Here is a 24,665-nt window from a genome sequence, read left to right on the forward strand (position 1 = left end):
TGTAAACCCCTTGTACACTTGAAAAACAACTTGTTCATTAATAAACTCGTTTACCTAGGTGAGCAATCGAAAATAGTGTTAGAATCATCAAAAAGTAATAAATAAATAACTTTAATATATGTACTACGGGTCTTGATCCATCACAGTTTATGCTAAATTAAACAAAGAAATAACAAACTATAATGGTAACAGACGCGTATTTTGTAAACGAGTAAAATATATGTACACACTGTGTTATGCGTTTGTATAGAAAATATAGTCGATTCTATAATAATAATAAAAGTAATAAATAAATAAATAAATAAATAAAAAACCATACTCGTAGGGTTAACGTTTTGAGTGAGTAAAGTAATTTACAATATGGGTTTAATTAAGTAACGCAATAACCCACTCTCCTGGAGGTTGAATACCGTGGTAATGACTTACATTTATGATGAATAGATTGACGGGTAAAGGCGAAACCTCGTAGACTTTTGTCGAGTTAAGTAGTTAATTATATTACTTAAATTAGGTTTATGAGGCTAATTAGTATGAAGAAAAAATGATTTAAATTATACTATAATAATATATCTAATATGTATACACGTATAAGATTCGTTAAAATATTTTTAAAAATAATTCAAACTAAGGGGATAATTTTTCCTAGTACATATTTTAACGGTTAATGATATCACTAATAAACAACTGCTAACCTACTTAATTAATGTAATTGTGTTATACAGCGAAAAAAATAATAATAATAATAATAAATAATCTCTAGTATATTTCGTCCCTCGTCAGCGTATGATAAAATACCTAATAAATATTAAAAATTCAGTTGAACACTTGAGCCTAAAATATATTCTATAGTAGGTACACCGTGCACCTCTATACATAAAGAAGCACCTCAAATGCGATTATGATAATAATTAAGACATCACCACCACCAACACCACAACCACCCCCACCATTACACGACTACTGCCATCTCCGGTGTCACATACGTGAGATTATTAATGAAAATTAACAATATAATATACGTCATAGCTAGGAATATAATATAGCTTTCCACCGAAGAAAAGTAGTGTACTTACATCGTATAATCTATTATGATATAATTTTAGTATTTGTCGCGTACGACTGCACCGCATACGATAAAATATTCTTTTGACACCGCGCTGCGTTTATCCTGTTACGATGGATAAAAAAAAAATGACGTGACATTATTAGGGTAGGCGATGAACGTATATCGTAATCATATATACCGCATTCGGAGAAGGTTACATCTTAAAATCGTAAACGGGAGATTATGTTTTACCTATAGGTACACACGAATCGTATACACTGCGCTGTGCTATGTACTTATTTATTTATTTTGTACGTACCTATATAATATAATATTATACTTATGTGTGCGCGGGCAAAGCACAAAGAAGACTTATATACGCAACAAATTGGGGGAAAAAAACACGGACTGGTCATCACTGCATGTACAGTGTGTATACCCTTTATATAAAACTACATTAATTTACCAAATCGATATTTGTGTTTTTGAAAAATACTTTTTTTATTTAGGTGCCATAAATTATTTATAGCACTATAAAACATTTTAGTATCATATATTTTACTGTAGAGGTTTGAACATTTTGTTTCTTAAATAGCCTGTATTTTGAATTATATGGTCAAGCAGGATACTTTTTTAAACATTCTCATGCAAACATCTGACACTGAATAAGTATTTGGTTTCTGCTTAATCATTTTTAATTTCCCGCAATTGGAGTAAAATAGCAAAAGATATACCTCACCAAAGTTCAGGTCCACTAGCCACCTCACTGAAATATATATAATCTTTAAATGCTATTTATTTAGTATATTAGAAGTTTATGCGTCTGCATTTTTAGAAAAGTATTTGGCTTCAGACTATGCGGAGTTCAAAGTATAGGCTGTAATTAAAAAAAAAATAGTAAAACAAATATTTTATATAAATATGTTTACGTAGGTATGTAGCGTGTATTATCTTCTTTGGTTTTACAATATAACTACTAGTAAAATCAATAGTTTTAGTATAAAGAGTACCTATATTATATTCTTTCTGTATAAGTATAAACATTTTTTTTTTTTCAAAAACACAAAAAGCGAATTGGAAAATTATTGTGGCCGTGTAAATGGATCACCCCGTATATAGTGTATAAAAGAATGTCGGGTCTAAAAAAATAATACACAATTCGATACCCCCGAAAACATTTCGTATATTATGGCCGCGAGCGAGCGTTCGCGCATGTGTGTATAGTGTTTTTTTTTTTTTGGTGTGAAACGTTATCCTCCACCGCGCACTAGCGCGCCACCCTTTGCGCTTGGATTTCATCGATGTGCCGCAGACCGAAATAATAATAATAAACCGACGTCGAACTTCAATTTCTTTCGAGCGCGCGTTTCGGCTTGGCACAGTGGGGCGCGAATACGATAGGTAGTGTGTCTAAAATATATTTTTACGTAACGAACAGGTTCACCTTCAGAACTCACGATACCGCATATCTATATATATATATATAATATTTAGGACTATATAGTCTGCGTCGGCAAATGCGACACGCGAGTATTGGGCACGACTAAATTCACCGCAAAATATAAACATAATAATATTTACACATGCATCTATAGCTATATGCCTATATTATAATAATGCGTGTAAGGTGAGTGTATGACGTGAAATATAAATAAACGCTTGAGAGCGAGCGCCATATGTTTTTGGACGGACGGACGTTTTCAGAAAGGCACCTATAATATATACCTAATAAGATCAATCATTCCGGTAAGACGTCTGCTAATTGGGCTTTGGACGAAATTTTGAAACAAAATATATTTGAAATATATAACAACGTAGTTACCCACCTAGCCATATTAACGGAATATGAACGCACTTGCAGAAATATACTATAATATTAAGTATAGGTAATATATCTACTATACAGTTGTTCTGCACCCAAAAGCGTGAAACCTGTACCTAAACTAGCAGACCACCCCAGCTGTGTATATTCGAGAACCGCGCTGTTGTATACAATTACCCATAGGATATATATACGCTTCGAGATTGTAACGACTAAATCGGCGGCAGTAGAGGTTCGCACAGAAGCAATCTCGAATACAGTGGTATTAGATAAGTTTGAAAAGTTTCACCCGTTTTGGTTTTGATATAATATATTGCCTATAACGGATTATCCAAAGAACACCACCAGCTTGATATATATATAAAGATGTAGAATGTAGATAACTTGACGACATAGAACCGTCTTCAGAAAAATAAAAATGTATTTCGAGATCTTCAACAATTATTTAGCTTATATATATATTATTCGCATGCGGTATTACCAAACTTCAATTATTATTTAATCGTAATGTAACAGTTTAATAAACATTTAAAATATTTCTAATAATAATATTGTACGAATAACATGGTAATAATAAGCACATTTAATCTACTACTTACTAGGTATAGTATGATATAAACTTATTTTAAACAGATTGAAACTGGAAATATAAATTAAAGTACGTGCCAAAACTAATAATTTACAAATCATTTACTAATTACTATAGGACAATAATACGAAAATAACACTCATTGTCTATACAGATCGATTTAATACATTTTATATAATAATTTATTGTACAATTAATAGTTAGCCAAATGAATAGAGCACGAGACATTTATCTTAAACGTGAATATAAAATATTAAAATGTAAAAATTAACAGAGGCGAAAAGGCGAGAGTTGAAAATCCTAGTACGTCCTATAGTTAACCAGTTTTATTGCTTTTGAAGGTTAGACAAATTAGTCTCAAAAATTATATACAAACGCATTTCTATTGGTAATTTTCAAACAAGAATTGAATTTATTTGTGCATTCATAACATTGATTGATATGTTCAAAATGCGAAAACAACAAATTCGAAAAAAGTCTCAACACAATGAATAGAATGGCGTATTATATTTATAAGATGGAACCTAAATTAATGTACATCGAAGTAGCAGTGCAAATTAAAGTTGTGAACGTGAAACGATGTGTAACGAAAAATAAGAATAGAGGTAATTGAAGTTTAGAGAAAACGTATAGAGGGGTTAAAGTATATAGTCGGGAGAGGAGGGCAATATATTTAAAAGCCGTCAACCTTGGGTTTATAATTCATTCAAAATAGAAGGAAAAAATGCAATTAAAGCTTAAACTGCAGTTGCATTTTATGTAGTAGGTAGCTATATAATGAACCTACATGCTTTATTTAATGACATCATCGCGTTCGAGTTGTAGAGGGAAAAAAAAGCTCAAGGCCGAATTTTTAAACAAAGGCTTTGGACAAAAGCCATTTTAAATTCATGTCACGGTTGACGCTGCAGCTCGATGTAATTTCAGTATGTTGAAATGAAAAAGATATACATACACATCAATACCAGCAAACACAACCAGAAAATTGATACTTTTGCAATGAGTATACTATTCATCGTATATCTCATTTGGGTACAACTACTACTACTACACACTCACACATAAATTATACATACAGGATCTTCCAAATTTCGCGTGATAAAATGGAGGGGATTATGTTGGTTCTTAGGTGATCCCCACCATTCTTAACACACACAATTTGGAAGACCCTGTGTATCTCATAAACTGGTATACATAATATTATGATATCTAATATAAGCCATGCGGTATAAATAGTAATTCACGATTTTCATCCAAAGTTGTAAAAAATATAAAATACGTCTCAATATATTTGTGATGGAGAGCAAATTTGTCTGAGAGAAATAAAACGTGTACTTAATGAGTATAAAGAAAAAAAATACACTCGCGAAATGAATGTCGAAAAACGCCAGAGAAGAATACAACGCCGTACATATTACATATGTATACGTTTACATGTATAAAGTATACCATCGTCTTGGCACTGTAATGGCGCGACGGCACATCGTAAATTTTACAATAAATTATTCAAATGAATGTGCAAAATAATTTTTACACACATCGGACGTGAGGATTGCTTTTAATGGGCGATTTCAGATCTTCATAAACGGCGACGGTTTTATGTTTTATCGTCACAATTCCATTCGCATTTCGAATGACTTTTCAGTACGCACAATATAGTACGAGCGCGCTGCTTGCAATCTAATATTATATGGTCTTTTCGCGAAATAATTTTACTTGCCGTCCTACAAAGTTTTGCAGTGCATTTTATACGTGCATTTTCGTCTCAGATACGACTCGCTAGACTCGTGATCGTTTATCTTATCGCGGCACTTTAGTGTAAGTATAGACAAAAATATGCATAAAAAAAAAAGTGGGACTCAACTTTATATAATAATCTTTTCATGCAAGTATTGCAATGGAACAGTGAAAAATAAACGTTAGAAATGGATTATATTATGGTGAGTGATGACATACACTTCAACATACTGTACATAGTGATAAAAAATAATAATAATAAACAAATACTGTTTGGTTTTGTGCGAATTCGTCTACCAATATAATATGATTACATGTAAAACACAAGTGAGCAGCATTTTTTTTTAGAGTGCATTGAGTATTTTTTGAGAATTCGAAGTAGGTATATAATTGTTGAAGGAATTTGTTGAAGAAATAAATATTTTACTGCAGTTATAACGCAATAAAAAGTGTGACTTAATTCTTTTTCTATTCATATTTATAAGAAGGCTTATTTATAGTATACGATATTTAATATTATATATAATTTATTCGAATAATTAGCGAACTGCAAAATATTTATTATAATAAAACTGATGAAAAATAAAAATTCCATTGACACTAACCAACCTCAACATTTTTTTTTTAATCCCACGCAAACCGTGAAATTCTTATTATGCATTATTAGCTCGGTTCCAACTTATTAACACTGGACTTGTCCTTGGGTACTAATAACTATAAATTATAACTGAAGTAGGCGGTAACTGATACCATATTTTTTTAATGTTAGAATTAGTTATACTTAATATAAAGACAATCCTCTCTTTAGATAAGCCGTTTAACAATAAGCGCGAGACCAATATATTTACATGCATATGTCTTATATATCATTCTAATTAATAGCCGATAAAATTAAAAGTCTAAGTATGCTAAGCAACGTTTTTACAATCCGAAGAGCGTACAATTAAAGTCATCAAATAAAATGTTAAACTTAAAATATTGATACGGTCAAGCAAAGTGCACTATAAAAAAAATGTTTTAAACAGGCTGCGGACTACATTATATAGGTATAATAATAAAACACTAAAAATCTAAAGTGGAGACTCATTGGTGTTTTACCAACACCGGACAAGCGTAATAGTACTCAAAAAAAATTGCAAATATCCTACCCGCAGTACGACTTGTTTTCCATAATAATACAATTAATATTATAGTCTATATTATATGCCTACATAATTATAGTTATCAGAGTTGGTATAAAACTGTTTCGCGTTCGATAAAATAAAAAAACTTAATAAAACAACAAGGCGAAAAATACTCACGGTGGTCGGATTGGGGTTGTAGGACGTGTACGGCGACATGGTGGTCTGCGTTACTGGACCGGTTCCGTATCGATACTGTTGGGCAGGTAAGGGCGCCGAGTTCCAACCGGCCGTCGCTCTGTGATGGTACTGTGTAGGGGCGCCACTAGCATAGTTGCCGGTCATACCGGGCGGGCCACTGTGATGGCCAGGTACCGTGCCCGATTTTCCACCAAAGGTCGTGTTGGTCAAACCTTGGTTACCGCCGGTAGTGTTGTAACCGCAACCCAACTGCGCGCGCTGAAACAAATGAAACAAAAGCCGACCAAAACATTATTACTAGGTACTATTATTTTCAAAAAATTATTATTAATCTGTGAGAGCTATCGTTTGTACAGAGCATGCACGTCTTTTTTTTTAACATTAATTTTTTGGAGAGTTTAAAGTATAAACGTATGATATGTTATTACAATGAGTCATTATAAATAAATGCGAACGAATATTGTTCTTGCGATAAGCCAGGCCACATCGCAACACACACACGACCGCATAAAGCATATATATATATATATATATACACTTCCGGCCTATGATCAAGGTCGATGACATTAGGATACGCGCGATTTCCGGACATGAAAACTTCCCCAGAGCAATTTTTTTTTAATTGTACAAATATATATTATATATTGTTTTTTACTTTCGACAGAGATAGTGGAATGTATGACAAAATTATCTTTTTTGTGAAAAATATAATATTAAAGGTTTGTGTATACGAACGAGGTAATGGAATACGTTTTATTAACGCAAAATAACCATTTAGATCGTCAAACACGAAAACACAAATAACAATAAAAATGAATGTATACATAATATGTAATATACTTATTGTTGTGCACTTCTAACAGGGTGCTCCACTGATCGTGAATTACTAACTTGTATATTCTTATTTGGAATACATAAAACATTCACAGGTAAATGTATACTATAATTGAGTCAATATTGACTTGAAATTGAAATTAAGAACGTCACAGCCGCAGCTCCATTAATTTATGTACATAGCTAATCATGACGTTCTATTGGGAAGCGTCTTGGAAGTAGTGTTGAAGATTCCGGTATAATGAACTTCATCGTTAAACATTATTTGAATATTCGCTTGTTTATAATATACTGTTTAAGTGCCAATATTTCGTGATACCCTGCAATGTTATTAAAAAACTGTTTTCATAGTACAGGTATACTCACAAAAAATATTTCACTAGTTTTATGAAAGGAATAATGTTATTATTTATATTCTTTGCATATAGTTTATGAAGACCAAACATTTTATGATTGTATCAATTGAAATGTTCAGAATAATTATTTTCATATTCGTACTACACTTGATATACCATTGATCAGACTTCAGATGAAAAGTTATTTTATATGCATTCAAAATAGTTATGCTTTCCATAAGTGCTCGGAAAAAATTGAACAATTATTGTAAGAAATCTTATAATTAATTCTATGAAAATAACTTTGAATACTAATAAATTAATAAATAATACAATTATTTATATACAATATACATTCAATGTAATAATATAATGCATCTGATTATCTGAAGTTAACTAAGTAGGTACATAGAATTACACAATGTACAAATAGCCATAATAAATACATGTTTCTAACGAATAAAAGAGGAAAAATGAAATAAATATATAAAAAATTATTATACATAAGTTTTTTTTATGATAAGAAAATTACATATGGCTTTGCACAAAGAAGATGACTTTTTAAGAATAGAATTTTTAAAATTAACAATCAGCAGTCAGCACAAATGTAACTATATAATAATAATAATTAAAAATGTTCCCTAAAATATAAGATTATGTAAATAATATATAATTATACCTAGTAGCGCGAAAATAATGACGTAAATTGATAAAATCTGTTTACCGAATAAACCACAAAAATTAGAAATGTAGAAAAGAATAGTTATATTTTAGGGTTTTGTTTTTTTTTTATTGTATTCGAACATTTCTTAATATTACATCATTACATAACTCCATATTAATAATATAATGTACTGAATAATCAGTTTTTAATTCATTATTTACATATAAAATGCCATGTAGCATTTAAAAATGTAGAATATCAGATAGGTACAGCGATAGTATTTTAATTGATTTATATTTTATATTATTAAATGTTACGAACTTAAAATAATTCATTTTTAATTGATACTTCTTCTAATATTATAACTTCATAATTTGTCGTTTTTCTATGGTAAACAAGAGTACTGAATGGAAATACAAATACAACAATAATTGTTATTAATTTAATATTTAAATACATGTCCTCATGAACCATATGTTATCTTAAATTAGTAAAATTAAAGTAATCACATTATAGTTATAAATTTGTGATACATACAGGCGATGGAAGGAGTTTTCCGGAATACCAATGCGTCACTGACATTACAGCAACAATAGTAATGCTTTATCAATAAAACCAGTTAAATAACTATTAAAATATGCTGTAGCCACAAAAATGTATGTTATAGAACAAGTTCAAACTATTTTTCAATGCAAGTTGAAACCCAGTATTCAAAAAACATGTAATTTAAATGACATTAGAAACATTAGGGGTGGAAACCAAATAATGTAATTTGACATTTTTTTTAGCATACATTATAAATCCAATTTCTAATAGGTTATACCAAGCAGTTAACTGAAATAATTTATTCTGCAACTTCTTCCAAAAAAGGCATACCTAGATAATTTCAAGTTTAAAAAATAAATCGAACAAATAGCAATTTAAAACCGTTCAACAAGAGAGAAATTGAAAATATAATTAATTTGTTTTTGCTAGTGCATAATACTATATATAGGTATAATGTACCTACGTGTATTCAATATGTATATGTAACAAACACAATATATTATAAACAAAATTTAATTTGGAAGTTTGGAGACAAACGTGACACTTAAGTATAGTTATATCTAAGTATATACTTATATATATATACTCATTTATACCTGTTAGGTCTATAGGTAACATGTAGGTTTTATGCACGAAAATAATAAATAGAATTAAAAATGTTTTAATTGGATGACTTGAAAGCCAAATGTAGGATTCGCCATGTCACGTCATTATGACAAAAATGACAATTGTGGCGTTTTTAGAAGTTATATATATATATATATATATATGTATATGGACTTATAATATAGTAGGTTGTTGTTTTTGCTCGGTTTTTGTTAATACGCTCTACGGTTATGGTAACAATACTATATAAGTATACGCATATGTATATTATAGTGTGTACGAATGTGGGTCATTGGGTAGACATCATGAAATGTCATCAAAATATATTATGCGCGTAGTTTGCATTTAAATATTATTAAAAAGGCGTAACCAGTGCGGTTGTACTTACTAAAGTTAAATTAAAAAATTCCCAACAGTGTACACAACTATTATTTATACCAATATACTTTATCTACTATATTTTTACGAAATTCGAACTAAACTAACAAATAGTGCATACTGTGTAATTTGTATAAACCTTACCAGCAATATTCGTTCCAGAAAAATCACTTAATAATATTATTACTATAGGAAATCATATTTTTTTATATCAACTGGGATTTCAACGGAAACATTTTGAACACACATGTTCCTGCACGATATGATCAAACGAAATGGCTTGTATAAAATGTGTATGGACAAAAATCACGACGTTTTGAACATATTTTATACGTTCCAGACCGTTACAGGAAACCTCGCAGGAAACAAACAGACGCCTTTCTGCTGTTCATTCCAAGAGCACCCTATACAGTTAACTCTGCAACTAGCACTCCAACAAATATATTTATATATATATTTGGATTTTATAAGACAACGTATTATATCCGTTTTGGGGCAAACGTGTGACAATAACTTCCTCTGAACAAGCAGTTCACAAAGTCAATTACCCGAAACTCACAAGTCGCACAACTCGTTCAACGCCATCATGAAATCTTTTAAGTTCCTTACCACTGAAAGTTCATTCTTTCAAACGTGGTTGGTCGATGTCACATTAAATGTGTTTAAAACCAGACTTTAGCGAGAAATCGATAACGCTATATAGACGATTGTAGGAAATAGCAAGCCGATGACACTATATTATTATAATAATAAAAGGGTTCAAAATTGTATTAACCACAGGGGTATAACTTTATAATGTATATAATATAAATGTATTATGATTATAATAATGCAAAATGCAATATTGTGTCATCATCACAAAGAGGACTCCTGACGCATATTTGACACATTTACAACCATATATACCGATGACGTCCTTTGGCTTCCGACGACCATGTCACACGACGTTATCGACATGAAATATCATCAGAGAAAAGGCTTTACGGATAATAAACGCACCGAGATTAGCCGTGGGGGTTGTAGGTACCTTCGTGCGATCACATCGTGATAAACAGAATAAAGTACAAACGAAGGTTAACTGTGTATTATCTTACTGATAATCCAACACACAGTGCTTTACATCAATATTACATTATATTCCGTGAACAGATAAGTATAATATTGCATTTAGAACAAACAAAGATAATAGATTTCGATGTTCGAACAGATATGAAATGCATACACCAAAAAAAACTATAGGCCTAAAAAACTCAAATGAACCGCACCTAAAACTAAATAGGTACCTATGTTTAATTGATTTTTTTAGTTTTAGTTACGTACTAGGTACATATAGTATGTAGAATATCAATATATAGTAATCTTAATTCGTAATCGAACAGGCGCCGATAAGAATAACAATAGTTTTAAACATTGGACAAATCTTTGTAAATTCGCTCTTTGAAGTATATAGGTACCTACCTATTTCAAAACTCACTAATGTATAATTTTTTTTCAGTAAACACACAACGTGTCCACGATAATTGACAAACTCTAGTTTCAAGCTCTGTGCGTGGTGTACCTACTTGTCATATATTTGAACAACTGTTCCGTTTAAAATTAGCATATATACATGCGTACATGATACCCACGCATATAGTATTATATTATAGGTACCGACAAAAGTGTAAAGCAAACATCCAGGCGTTTTCCACTGTATTCTGACATTGTAATTAATATAAAACGAATAAATTAATATATCTTTCCCCGCCCAAGACAGTTATTAAATTATTATTAAATCCATCAATTTAACGGGGAACGAAAATAATGAAGTTCATAATATGATAAGTACTTACTGGACTATGGCTGGTGCCCGTATTATACTATTATAATATGGCATAGAGGTACACGCCAACACCGTTAAATAACAATTTCTTTTAAGTATTCTCATTAGTGTAATTAACACTTATTATTCCGACACACTAGGGAGAGGGGGGCAAGACTGATGATGAGTTATATAAACGTTGCAGCAACAATATATTTCGCTATATAGTATAAAATTACAGTGCTCGATGAAAAAAAAAACGTACAGTCTTACCTACTATGCCTCTTAGAATATGTAGTTTCGAACGTAAACGAACAAACAAGAAAGAGGAAAAGAAATAATAATCTAATCCGCCTTTTTTTTATTTCTCGTGTATATAAATGCGCACACATACGTTTACACGTGTATTGCAGTATATATTCTTACTGCTGCACATTTCACCGCAAAAACTTGTATGCGATATATATAAATGGATATAGTCGGGGCCGTCTCTTACCGCTGGGCGGATATATCATACGTGAATGTATAAGAAAGAAGTATATAGTTGCAGATAGGTGTATAAAATAATATTATTATGCAATATATGTATAATACAAATCAGAGTTCAACCGGATACGCACACGGTTCCGGACTGCGGAAAAAAAATATGAACGATTATAAAATATAATATCGCACGTACTACGAGATATCCCCTTCCGTCTGCACTTCTGCAGTTGGAGCTGGTGCAGCAGTATAATACGTTGTACGGTATATATTATTATTATGATTATTATGTATAATATTAATAGAGAGGTAGGTACAATAATTATTGTTGTAATAAGCGCGCGCACACATTTTGCACATTTGAATGTGCCGTACGTACATATAGGTACGCGCGTGACGACAATGACTCACACAGTTTGTACTTTAAAAAAATGCGAATGGTGAATAATATGCTCATCGCGCTACAGCACATTACAAATACTATAATTGTTATTGGGACCAACGTTTTTACGGTATTACCTACGACGGATATACGTCGTGTGCAGTGACTTCAGATACAAAAATCTAAAAAAAGGTGCATTTTCAATTTTAGCTCTTCTGACTGAAAAATGACTGATTTAAAAACATGGTCGAAATACATTATGTGCAGGTACTATACAGTGCACGGCAGTGTGATTAGTACCTACTATGGCTACTACAAACTGTACTTATATTTACTTATATTTTGTATGATTAAATGTACATTAAATATGGGGACCAAAGCATAAAATATAAACGAATGATTAAATTATGAAAAATAAAAATATTAGCATGTGATATTCTCAACAAAAAAATTTTAGTTTTGTGGACCTAATTGTTAGGTTCAAACATTATTGTTAAGGACACTAGGAAAATGAAATAAAAAATGTATGTCTGGTCACTAGGTACCTACGTCATATACTATTTTTTTTTACGATATCTGCGACTGTACAGCCGGTGACGATTTCGTGGTCGTGCTCAGCGATCGCGGATCGGTTGTGATTTTAATTTCTTGAATATCATATAAAACTACAAAAACGATGTTAACAAAAAACATTAAAAAAAATAATAATAATAACAACGAAAAAATATATAATAGAAACGGATAATAAAACGGTGGCGCGTAATGACTCGCGGCGAAATACAATATTATACACCTATTATATATATTATAATAAATACATTGAGTGTTAGTAATCCACGTACTATAGTCATTATGAAATCGTATTATCGCCGCAAAGATATTCAACGAAAATATTAAAAAATGCACGTATACAGTGTATAGTATGCAGGAATAACCTTTACTTTATAACGCGCTCAAAGACCGACTTCTTCATAATAATAATATGATAATAAAAAGAACTCACCAAAGGAACGGGTCGTCACGTAACTGTAGTCTGAAGGATGTAATTTAATAATACTATATATAAGATGGCGACAAGAGAAAAAAAAATTAACGACTATCAAAACGCGCGACCGTTCTTGTAGCGTTAGCGGAAATTCACTGAAGGAATCACAATGAGGATTAAAATTTAAAAGGGACCTACCAATTCCATATTATCCGGCGACGGATAGGAGATTATAATACAATTTTATTATACGAACATAATATACTATACAGTATACATACATTGTTAGAGTTATGTTTTTTTTTTAGATAAGAACGAAATCGACGAGGGCGTAACCCGGACAGGGCCAGAATGCCACTATGTGATACAGACCATCATTCTTTTTTTTTTTTTTTGTCAACCAGTCTCGCACACACTCATGGCGTGAACATTTATACACACCATTAATATAACATCATTTTAACATTACACACACGGCGGACCGAAGATAAGAACGTATTTAGGACGTGAAATGTGATATCGAACATTAGCGTGCCACCGCCGACGCCGCCGCAACCGATTTTGTATTACACCCAGCTCAAAACATTATCATAATATACAATGTATTATAACTACAACTATAATATTGCTACTGTATCGCCCGAAGTTATTATAATATAATTTTGTATACAGTAGCGTAATGGCGATTTAAACAAACGTATCTACCTATAGTAATAATGTACAATACCGACTCGGACTACCCGCGAAAACCGTAGGTAGGTAATACGCACATTATTATTATTCGAAACGAGCACGACATAAAAAAAAGTTCAATTACCTAGGTGAATCAAGGACATTTCGTTCCCGAAAAATATATTAAAATAGGATTTTTGGTCCCTGGTAGTGATCGATTGGCCGTATAAACGTCTGATCCCAGCTGGCGTATCTTGACTGCAATGGAACATTTGCCCCCGTTTTCTTAAATCATTATTCATATTAATTAATTTCTTTAATTACATATAAATAGTAAGAAAATAATACAAATTTTGGAAATCAATTCGATATTAGTTCATTATTAATTCATCGGGACAAAATAAAAAAATTAAATAACAAAAGTGCCAATAATAATTAATTTTAAAACAAAGAAAATTAAATATTATACTTTTATAGAATTGAGTTTATAATAATGATGGTGATATTTCAGATAACCTATTTAAAAAAATGAGTAAGTTGACGTAAATGAATAATTGTTAATAATTAAGTGTACATTTGTGAGACGATAGAGGTTTAACTTTTAATTATTTGTACCTAAATTCTATATTTTGTATTACATAATAAATAGTAATTGTTTGTAAACATTTTTTATTTTTATTTTATTGATTTAAAAATTTTAAATATTATTATTTCTAAGAAATTAATGAAGATGAGGATTTAAAAACTAGGGACCAAGCGTCCTATAATGGATATAATGCCACCCGTGGTGCCCAAGACTAAATGTCCTATCTTAAATTCTTAATAATTTCTAGAGAAGAAAGTCTGTAAATTCAATATTTTGACAAAACAGGACAAAACAGCAGGGAAGAAACGTCCTCAATTATAGGTATGCACCAGGCTTAATATCCTTTAACGGCGAGTATAGACTATATAGAGCCCAAATCGTCGAACCATTGGAAATTCCAAAACTGCAATCGAATTGATGTATATGGACAGTCAAGACTGAAGAATGTATAATATAAATTATGTTATTTTTGATTCCAACTTTCTGATGTCTCACCATAAAATATCTATAACACCCTCTCGGCCTCTCCTTGTACATATAATGCATTTTATCATACGTCAACATACTACATTGAAGTATAGAAGTGAAAAATCCTTAACCCTTATAGTGTAAGATCTGCCTATACATTGTCCATAATAACTATACTTATTCTACAATACACTGAAACGCAGAAATTAACCATATCGACAGATTTAAAAAAATGTAATGTAATACCCACCAGTATTGTAAAGTATTCGAATAAAAGTATTTGAGTATTTTTTTTTCTATTCGAATACTATTTTAAATACTTTTTTTAAAAAGTATTCAAATACGTATTTTGAATACTTTTATTTGTATTTTTTATTCATTAAAAAAATACTTTTTTCCAATCTAGAAAAATGATTTTTAAATTTGTGAGAGGACATATTATTATAAATCATGAACATTTTATTCTTTGAACGAAATATAATATTGGCCCATGATATTATTATTTTTATAAACACCAATGCGTGTTGTATCTTGTATGACCCATATCGGCCGTATCATATGTGGTCAAAATTTATAAATAACTTATGTTTACGATGTGTTTTTAATTATTAATTAATAAATGTTAATTACCAATCATTCAAAAACAGCGAAATTAGTTGTGAAAAAAGTAGGTATTCTAATAGTATTTGAATACTTTTTAAAGTATTCGAATATATATTCTGAATATATTTTTTAAGAACTATTCGAATACGTATTCTGAATACCTTAATTCTCATTTATTCGAATATGTATTCCGAATACAAAATAAAAGTATTCTTTACAAGACTGGTACCCACCAATAAAAAAACGTTTGTTATACAATATAAATTACATTGCACTAATTTCTACGACGAAATTTCACAAAAACTGATTGAATTTTCTATTGAACTGCATACGCCTACTGCAGCATTGCTGCGCTTTCAATACGGATTAATACGATGCAAGGCAAATAAATAAAACTCAAGCACTTCATATAACATAATATTGTTATACTTCGGTAATTTGAAATGTAACATATTTTATCGAATGCCAAAAACATGTATATAATGTACTACACGGTTGTAAAATCACGGTGAGAGTCACGTCATAATATTTGATCGTAATGCGATTTTATCTATAGAACATTTTGAGAGGGTGCAGAGTGCGCGCGGCAGAGACGACATCAACGGCATTGTTATGCGCTTCCTATACAAATACAACATAATGACAACTACAGAATTTCATCGAATAATCGATACACGGACAATGATGATGTTTTTAATAATAAAAATAATAATAATAATAATAATATATTCACATTCAGTCTCGAAGGGTAAAGTCAATATTTTTATAACAATAAATGTCTCATAATATATATTATACGCTTAAATTCTCACTGACCGGTCGATATCATTCTCTAAGAATAAACTAATATATTATTATTATTATATTATACATAATACATAATATAACTTATACATATATATATATATAATAAATATATCCACACACTATAATAATAATAATAATAGTATTACGACAGTGGCGTTGAATTTAATAGTGAACGATATTGAAAAAATAAACGTCCTGGACTGTATGCAGTAGCTCGCGGTTCGTGTCGTAGCGCTGGTGCCAAATAGGCGACGACGACTATAATATAGTAATAATATTATAATGTTTTATGTCTTGTATGTGCGACGGAGAGATAATCGTTTTTTGGGCGAGTCGCTGCAGCGCGCGCGTTTGTCCGATATCGTCACTGAAATATATTATACCGGACTCTGCTCATTTGCACTTAACTTTATTGTGTCGTACATATAGGTATAGTATATGCACCGACGGACTTAAATTGCATACGCGTGTGTGTTATTAATGATGACTGTCGTGACGGGGAAATTAAATTCGCATTCGACGTGAATACGCCTGAGGGGTAATCGGTAATAATGACCCAACGGAAAAAATGCAGGCCCGGAAAAAAAAATGGCCAGAGAAAATTGATCTGACGGGCACGAAAAACGGTCCCCCGAAAACGGGCCAATGGAAAATTAATCCGTCAGACGAATAAAGTGGGCGAATAAAAAAAGAAAAAAGTTTATTGAAAATCATTTTATAAAAAAAAAATACCGAGAACATATTATACTAAAATGGTTTTATCAAATGTGAGCCGTTCACTATAAAAATGTTTCGAACAATGTTTGTATTAATATATATATATTATATATATATACATCGTGCAATGGCTATAAATCAATATAAAATGTATATACAAACGTTGCCCGATGTAAAATAAATAAAATATATCAATGCGTGAAATAAAAAAAAAAAATGAGTATAATAAAATAACGCATACATATTGTATACGATTGTATGTTTTTAATACTTAATCAGGAAAATCTACCAATCTAAAAAATTGCGTTTGATACTTTATTTCATTACATATTATATTATAATAGTGATATATATGTGGATACTATCAGCAAAGTATTATCCTCGCGAACACCCTAAATATTACATACCTAATATTATAACCAGAAGAGAATATACTGTAAAGGTGCAGCTTATGATATGCAGGGATTCGTTTACTCTATACGTGTTCAGATCTCCCTCTAAACTAGACTATATACAGCGGTTACGGTGATTAAGATTAAGATTCGGATAACCTACCTTATTCGAACATCGAGGTCGTTACAGCACGGACGCTTAGGTATACGAACGCGTTTAAAATTCACATTTATATGATAATACACGGCCGGCTACTGTAGATACTCGACATGCACGAGCAATTAACGACGATCCCTAAAATTCCCGAACTCTGTACTACACATTTGGTTTCAGACCCTTGCATATAAGGCGGGAATCAGATGGGGATAGGTTAGAGTTTGGTCCCCCAAAATATCTGTGTTAGATTTTATCAAGAATTTTGTCACTCTTGACATGCACGGCTACAGTGATTAATATACATAATATTTAATGGTATATCTATATTCTAAAACTCAATTTTCACCATTTAATCATTAGCGCGGTAAACAAATTCCGTTTAACAATAACAATTTGCTCAATAATATAATAATACACCTATTATACAACGGTTCATAGTATCACATAACAATGTTTCATACATTGGATCAATACATTACATTAATGTGACTATATAGATTAAGTATGTTTATAATGTAAATCAATAAAAAAATATATAAAAATTAAATCTATTAATATTTTATAGTATAGGTACCACAGCTATTATTTATTGATTGGCCATCGCACACGATTATGCCGATAACAAATATTTTCGAATGTCCTGCACTCAGCATATTATATTGTGTGCATATTTCTATCCATATATATGTAAGAATATAGTATTAGCCAATAGCCTGTCACTCGGTATATTCAGTGACGGAAAACATTTCAGGCCTAATATAATATTTGCGGTTGCACGCCACACGGTCTGTCGAATCAAAGTATACCAGCTATATATATTATACTTACCTACATGGCGGTATATAAACAGCTACAATTCGGTGCACCGAACAGATTCACCCCGTCCCGAGTACGGAAGTCGAGACGCCCGACCGCGCGGATATGGGCTGCCGAGTATGCGGAAACACGTACCTATACCAGATACCACCTACCTACACGTCCCAGAGAACCGTAAGTGGAGAAAAAAAATTGCACGTCCGCGGACTGCAGGAGGAAACGGCGGCGGGGGCCAAGAATCGCTGAGTATAATATATTATTATGCTGCTCGAGAGACCTTGCAATCGCTCGCTCGCGCGCGCGCATTGCACGAAACGCATCGGTTGCGGCGGCGACCTTGCAACGAGGTAAAAATGTTGGCTATAAAACACCGTCGCGCGTAGGTATTACAATATTATGATAATAATAACAATATTTTAATAGCGGAGGCGAGCGGTCTCATCGTTAATCTTTGACCCGCGCGCGCGGCCGACGCCGTTAAAAAATAAATCAAATATAATATAAACAAACTGTAGGTGAATATCATAATAATATTATATTACCGTTCTCGGCCGATAAGTCACCGTTGCAGATTGTTGCAGTTTCCAAACATTATGTTTTTTTTACTCTTCTCTCACGCACTCTCGGGACTCTTGTCACTCCGATTTTCTAAATCAATATAATATAGTGCTTTAGGCGTCTAAAACAGTACCTATATAGATATATATTATTATGTATCAAAATAAAAACTGCTAATCTGAAACGGAGCTCAGATCTGTTCACGAGAAAATCATTCGAAACGAACAAAGATTATAACACGATTATAACACGCAAAACGCTATATATACGAAAGTTATACTTGAAGTATTTACTGCCACAGCTCAAAATAAATGCGCAAGTCGAAATTACTTTTTTTTCTCCAAACATAGGACCCGGGGCCGCTGCAGTGTCCCTATAAAATTATACGCGACAATTACACCCTGCGGACTGCGCAGTCATATATACATATATATGCGCTACTGTGTATATAATATAATATTATTGTTATAACTAACAAATCGATACGCCCCCAATTGAGACTCGAGAGAAAACACCACCTCACACGACCAATAACCACCGTATATAGTCATATGAACTGATGTAGCACTGCACGATAATAAAATGGTATAATAATATACAGTATACTTGAAATGTATATGTGCGTATAAGTATATTAAACAAATATTACTGTATAATAATATTATATTATATAGCCGCAGGACAGTAGTGCGTTTGTAACATTTTGCTTATATATATATAACTTAAAAGCAGTTATCGTAAATGGGAGGTACTCGAGTTTTACGGGTAGTGCCGCTAAGTATTTTCCCTTCCTATTAGCTTCTGAGTACATCTAGAGGTGTATATACACAACTATAATATGTTATTATGATATAATATAATGAGTCCCGTTTCCTTTATAATATGCGATGTTAATTTACTAAACGTTTTTTAAGACAATGTCAGAAGGTTAGGTATAATTGTACAAACCTACCGCAGTTTATTACTGGATGGCATCTCTCTAGATGTGAAATTGAGATTTAACATTGAACGTTCAATATGTACATATAATATAGTTAAGATACGAGTTGGATTTCAAAAAAGTTATTATTTCAAAATGCTTTAAGTATTACCTAAGTTAAGTTTTTGTAAAATTCTAGAAGAATGTCAAAATAATGGTGATGAATTTTATTAATGGTAACTTAAACTTGATAATTTTAATGTACAAATCGCGGACTCTGATAGAATTGTTTTTCGAAGTCAATAATTTAACATCGGTTTTAAGGTTTCTACCAAATAAGATAGACCCGCCACAAATCGATTGTCTTTTTACGATGTGTTACATAAGATATTTTTATATACAATATATAATTATTTAACATCGTATACGTGCCAGAAAAAAGAATAATAATTTGTTCAAGTAATAAAATGCGCAAAAATGCGAAAACTTGGATAATATAGGCTGTTTGTACTCCCCAATAAATCACTGTGGTCGTACATACATATTTAATTATATACAATATACAGCAGTAGTTCCGACAAATGTGTGCGTGTTTATCGCCGTTCGTATAAGATAAGACGTCCCGCAATGGCACAATAACTGCAGTACTGGTGCACACAACACGTTGCGATTGATATGGAACGCATTTGCATAAGCTGCCCACCACCATGTAGATAAATGACCCCCACCCACTTAACCACCAGCACAAGTAGCCAAAGTATACTCCCCGACAATCGTTTGAATAACGCATGTAGAAATGATGGAAACGTACCGTCTATACTGCACTGACGTTTTGATAAAAATTAAAGCATTAGTGTACCCACCTACCTACCTATTATTATAATACGTGTTTTGTGCACGCGTGACAAGAACCAGACAATTCGTATACGCATGTGTATGTATGTATAGTGTATACTGTATAGTGTAATAATATGTTTTACGATAGTTAAACTCGTTCCACCCTCGTTCTAAATTCGTAAGCGGATATTGTTTGGAACTCCAAACTATAATAGCTAGATAACTGCCACGTACACAATAATATTACTACCTACCTATACAATAATATGGTAAATGGTTATTCTAGCTAAATGTACCAATATAATATAGATGACCAGCTTATCATTGATATTAGATTATCGATCCTGTCCCTGCACACTGTGGCGGAGACGATTTTTCGCCAATCGTATACGACCGAGGAAAACACAATCAACTGTAAAATTTAACGAACGAATTATTCTAATTTTCTCCACTCGCACCCCGAACGTATAGCACAAACAATAATGACGTATAATATTATGGCATATTCAATTGTTAACACTTCCACTACTTCGAATTATCGTGTATAAATAATTAATCTCTGATGACTCTCTCTATATATAAGGTCTGTTTTTCCAATATGGAAACTTATAATAAACGCTATAGAAACACTCAAGTTCAATCAAGCGGAAGCGCATAATAAAACATTTCAAAAATTTTAAGCACGATAGATCGGTATTTTTGCTTATAGCCGCCAACAAATTGTTTGCACGAATAAAACAATTGGACCGCATTGATGAATAATTTAATACGTCGAGACAATAGGTATTAAAATTTAACAAAACTTTCCGACCGTTAGTTTTTATTTGAAACAAAGTTTCAATCATAATATTTCGAAGGGACGAAAAACAAAGAAATTATGATAATTAATCAATGTCAAGAAGTAGTCAAGTTAAATTACGTTGTTACTTAAAATATCGTTCGTCGATGAGCATAAACAGATGCCCCAATTTCGACATATTTTGTAAATCATCAAATGCTATAAAAAAAAACCATCTCCATCATCTATATGATGTATCTTATAACTCAAGTATGAACTATACCTACCTATATGTACTATTATATTGAAGAGGATAAATTATTTATTCGTTTTGGATTCAGAAACAGTTTCATTTAGACGCGAGACTCGAACGCGTGGATTCATTTTCAAAAATTACATTAAAGAAACAATATAATTTAAGTATATATATATAAATGTATATATTATAATATTATATATGTGCGTTTTTAAATTGCTAAAGGGAAAATTTAAAGGAGTCGTAAAAATAAACTTACACCATTTGAATGACAACATGATTAAATTATCAATTCCACGGAGTAAAATATAAGACTAGACAGATAAATAAATAAATAGTACCTATATACACAAGTGGCTTAAATAAATCTCATGAATACAACTATCCAAGATTTTTTGAATTGGATTTTTGAACCATTACATCTGAATACTTTTGATAAATAAATTAAAACGGCCACTCAGAATTGAAAACACGTAGCTTATATACTTGACTTATTAAATTAATATACGAAATTAAATTGAAGAAAAATCAAATAAATAGTTGATTGCACATTTTCAACGTGACATTTTGAACATTAACACAACATTAAATATTAATATATTACCGTAATTTATAAGTAAATATTTATATAAAAATTGTTTAATTCACGTTTCAAAAGTTAGTAAGTCATTAACAACAATATTGTTAATGTTATAGGTATACTTTGACCAACCATAGATATAATATCATATAAAACATTTTTTTTTTATATCATACTTTATCAATTAACTTAGGTTTTTTTAATAAAATAATTATGTGTTCGTGGATATCTTATTACTTAAACATTCGTGCCAAACATAAGCACGCATCCCATGTTATTTAAAATTCAATACAACGACGAAAATGTTATATTGTACACCTATACAGGTACTAAAACCTCTTGCAATAAATGTTTTATACTTATGTGTAAACGTATTATAGCTAATGATACTTCTTGTGAGTGCAGAAGAATTACAACACTATGTACTTATGAAAGCAAAATAAAGTTTCATAATTACAATACGATTTTAGCTCTATAATTCAAAATTCAACTTGAACTCTAAGTGTTCACAGCAGACAGCAGTTTAGAATTACGTGAAATGAATCGATTGTGTACGGGTTTTTATTCATCCGTTTCCTTGTATGGCTTTACCAAGAAGGCTTTCAAGATATACACCAATGTATAATAATATATATTACGAGTATAAACATAATCAGGGCTCACCAACTTCGGAATTATAGAAAAAAAACATATTATGCATACTGCATAGGACTTCGGTATAAAAACGAAATTAATACATACTTTTCCTCTTGTCCAAGCCTTTGCATCAAATACAGAAATCCACGTATAATATTTCATATTCACAACTCTCTCTCTCTCTCTTTATATATGCATTACCTGTACGGCTCTACTGTTATTGATTGATATAACTTATATGCGAATAATAAAGGACCTTGACCGTTACGAATAATCAATAGAATATAGCCGGCTAATCAAAAAAGTATCAACATAGGTACTATTATAAATGATTTAACTAACAGCCACGCGTTTGTGCAGATGATGATAAATACGGATAAATTACCATCATAAGCATCGTTATTCACATTGAAAGGATAAAGAATAGTAGGTACCTATTATAAGTATAGGTTTTAGTTTAATCTTAATCAACTAAACAACTTGAAACTTAAACACATAACATATTATGTTTTGTTTAAATTTCGAAGTTTGACGTCGCGAATACAGTATATCGGCTATATAGTCACTATAGCCGCATAGGCAATATTTGTATTTCATAGTCAAATTAAAAATCGTAATTTAAAAATATAGTTCTCATACATATAAGAGGAACAATATTTAAAATATACAATATATCAACAATAATCTAAAACTTATTGAGCTTAAACAAATAAATTTAAAAAAAGAAGATTCTATTATTTAAATTTCAAATTATAAATTTGTAATACGCGTGTGTGGAGGTAGCCCATACGCTTTGTATAAATCACACGGGACTAATATTATACGCTGTGGAACTCAATTCGGGATTTGGAATTTCATAAGTTCAAAAATACGACCAAAATATTAACGTATCTTCACATACTAGATCTCCCTTTCTCTATATCTAAATGATTGTATAAGTTGAAACTATAAGATATACTATAAAACTATAAAATATTATAGGAGGGGTTTAGTCCCTCCAAAATAATTTGTCTATTTGCGCCTATGCTTATAGGGTATCCACTGTCGTAAAATACCAACTTAGAATGAAGAATACCTATCAACGTTGTTGTAAATTAATAATAAATCATAAAAATAATTATAAAACGTATTAGCCGGTCACACGATACGCATTGTGTAAATAATAAATATATTGCTTGTAATACTCGAACGGATAGGGAATATGAAAACGACAGAACTTTGTATCAAGCACGTTCGTGAATATTATCGATAGAAAGTTTATACTGACCCACGTGATTTATTACAGTTTATTATTTAGTTAAGTTTGTTAAATAAATATCATTCTTTTTGATTAGTTATTCAATATGTATATGCA

General features: G+C 31.3%; 1 protein-coding gene across 11 annotated transcripts in view; it reads right to left on the reverse strand.

Annotated features, from left to right (window-relative positions):
- The window catches only part of LOC100166583 (protein alan shepard), a 126,684-nt gene that overhangs the window by 46,043 nt on the left and 55,976 nt on the right, over positions 1 to 24,665 (reverse strand). For 10 of the 11 annotated variants that reach the window (XM_029488906.1, XM_029488905.1, XM_029488908.1 and 7 more), the window contains one exon: positions 6,495 to 6,773. In XM_029488906.1, coding sequence (XP_029344766.1) covers positions 6,495 to 6,773 — 279 coding nt within the window. Of the gene's footprint in view, positions 1 to 6,494; positions 6,774 to 13,547; positions 13,843 to 24,665 lie in introns of those variants that run through there. The other variant, XM_008190263.3, reaches the window with a different exon arrangement.

Source organism: Acyrthosiphon pisum, chromosome X, assembly GCF_005508785.2.
Source record: "Acyrthosiphon pisum isolate AL4f chromosome X, pea_aphid_22Mar2018_4r6ur, whole genome shotgun sequence".
NCBI classification, from domain to species: Eukaryota; Metazoa; Arthropoda; class Insecta; order Hemiptera; family Aphididae; genus Acyrthosiphon; species Acyrthosiphon pisum.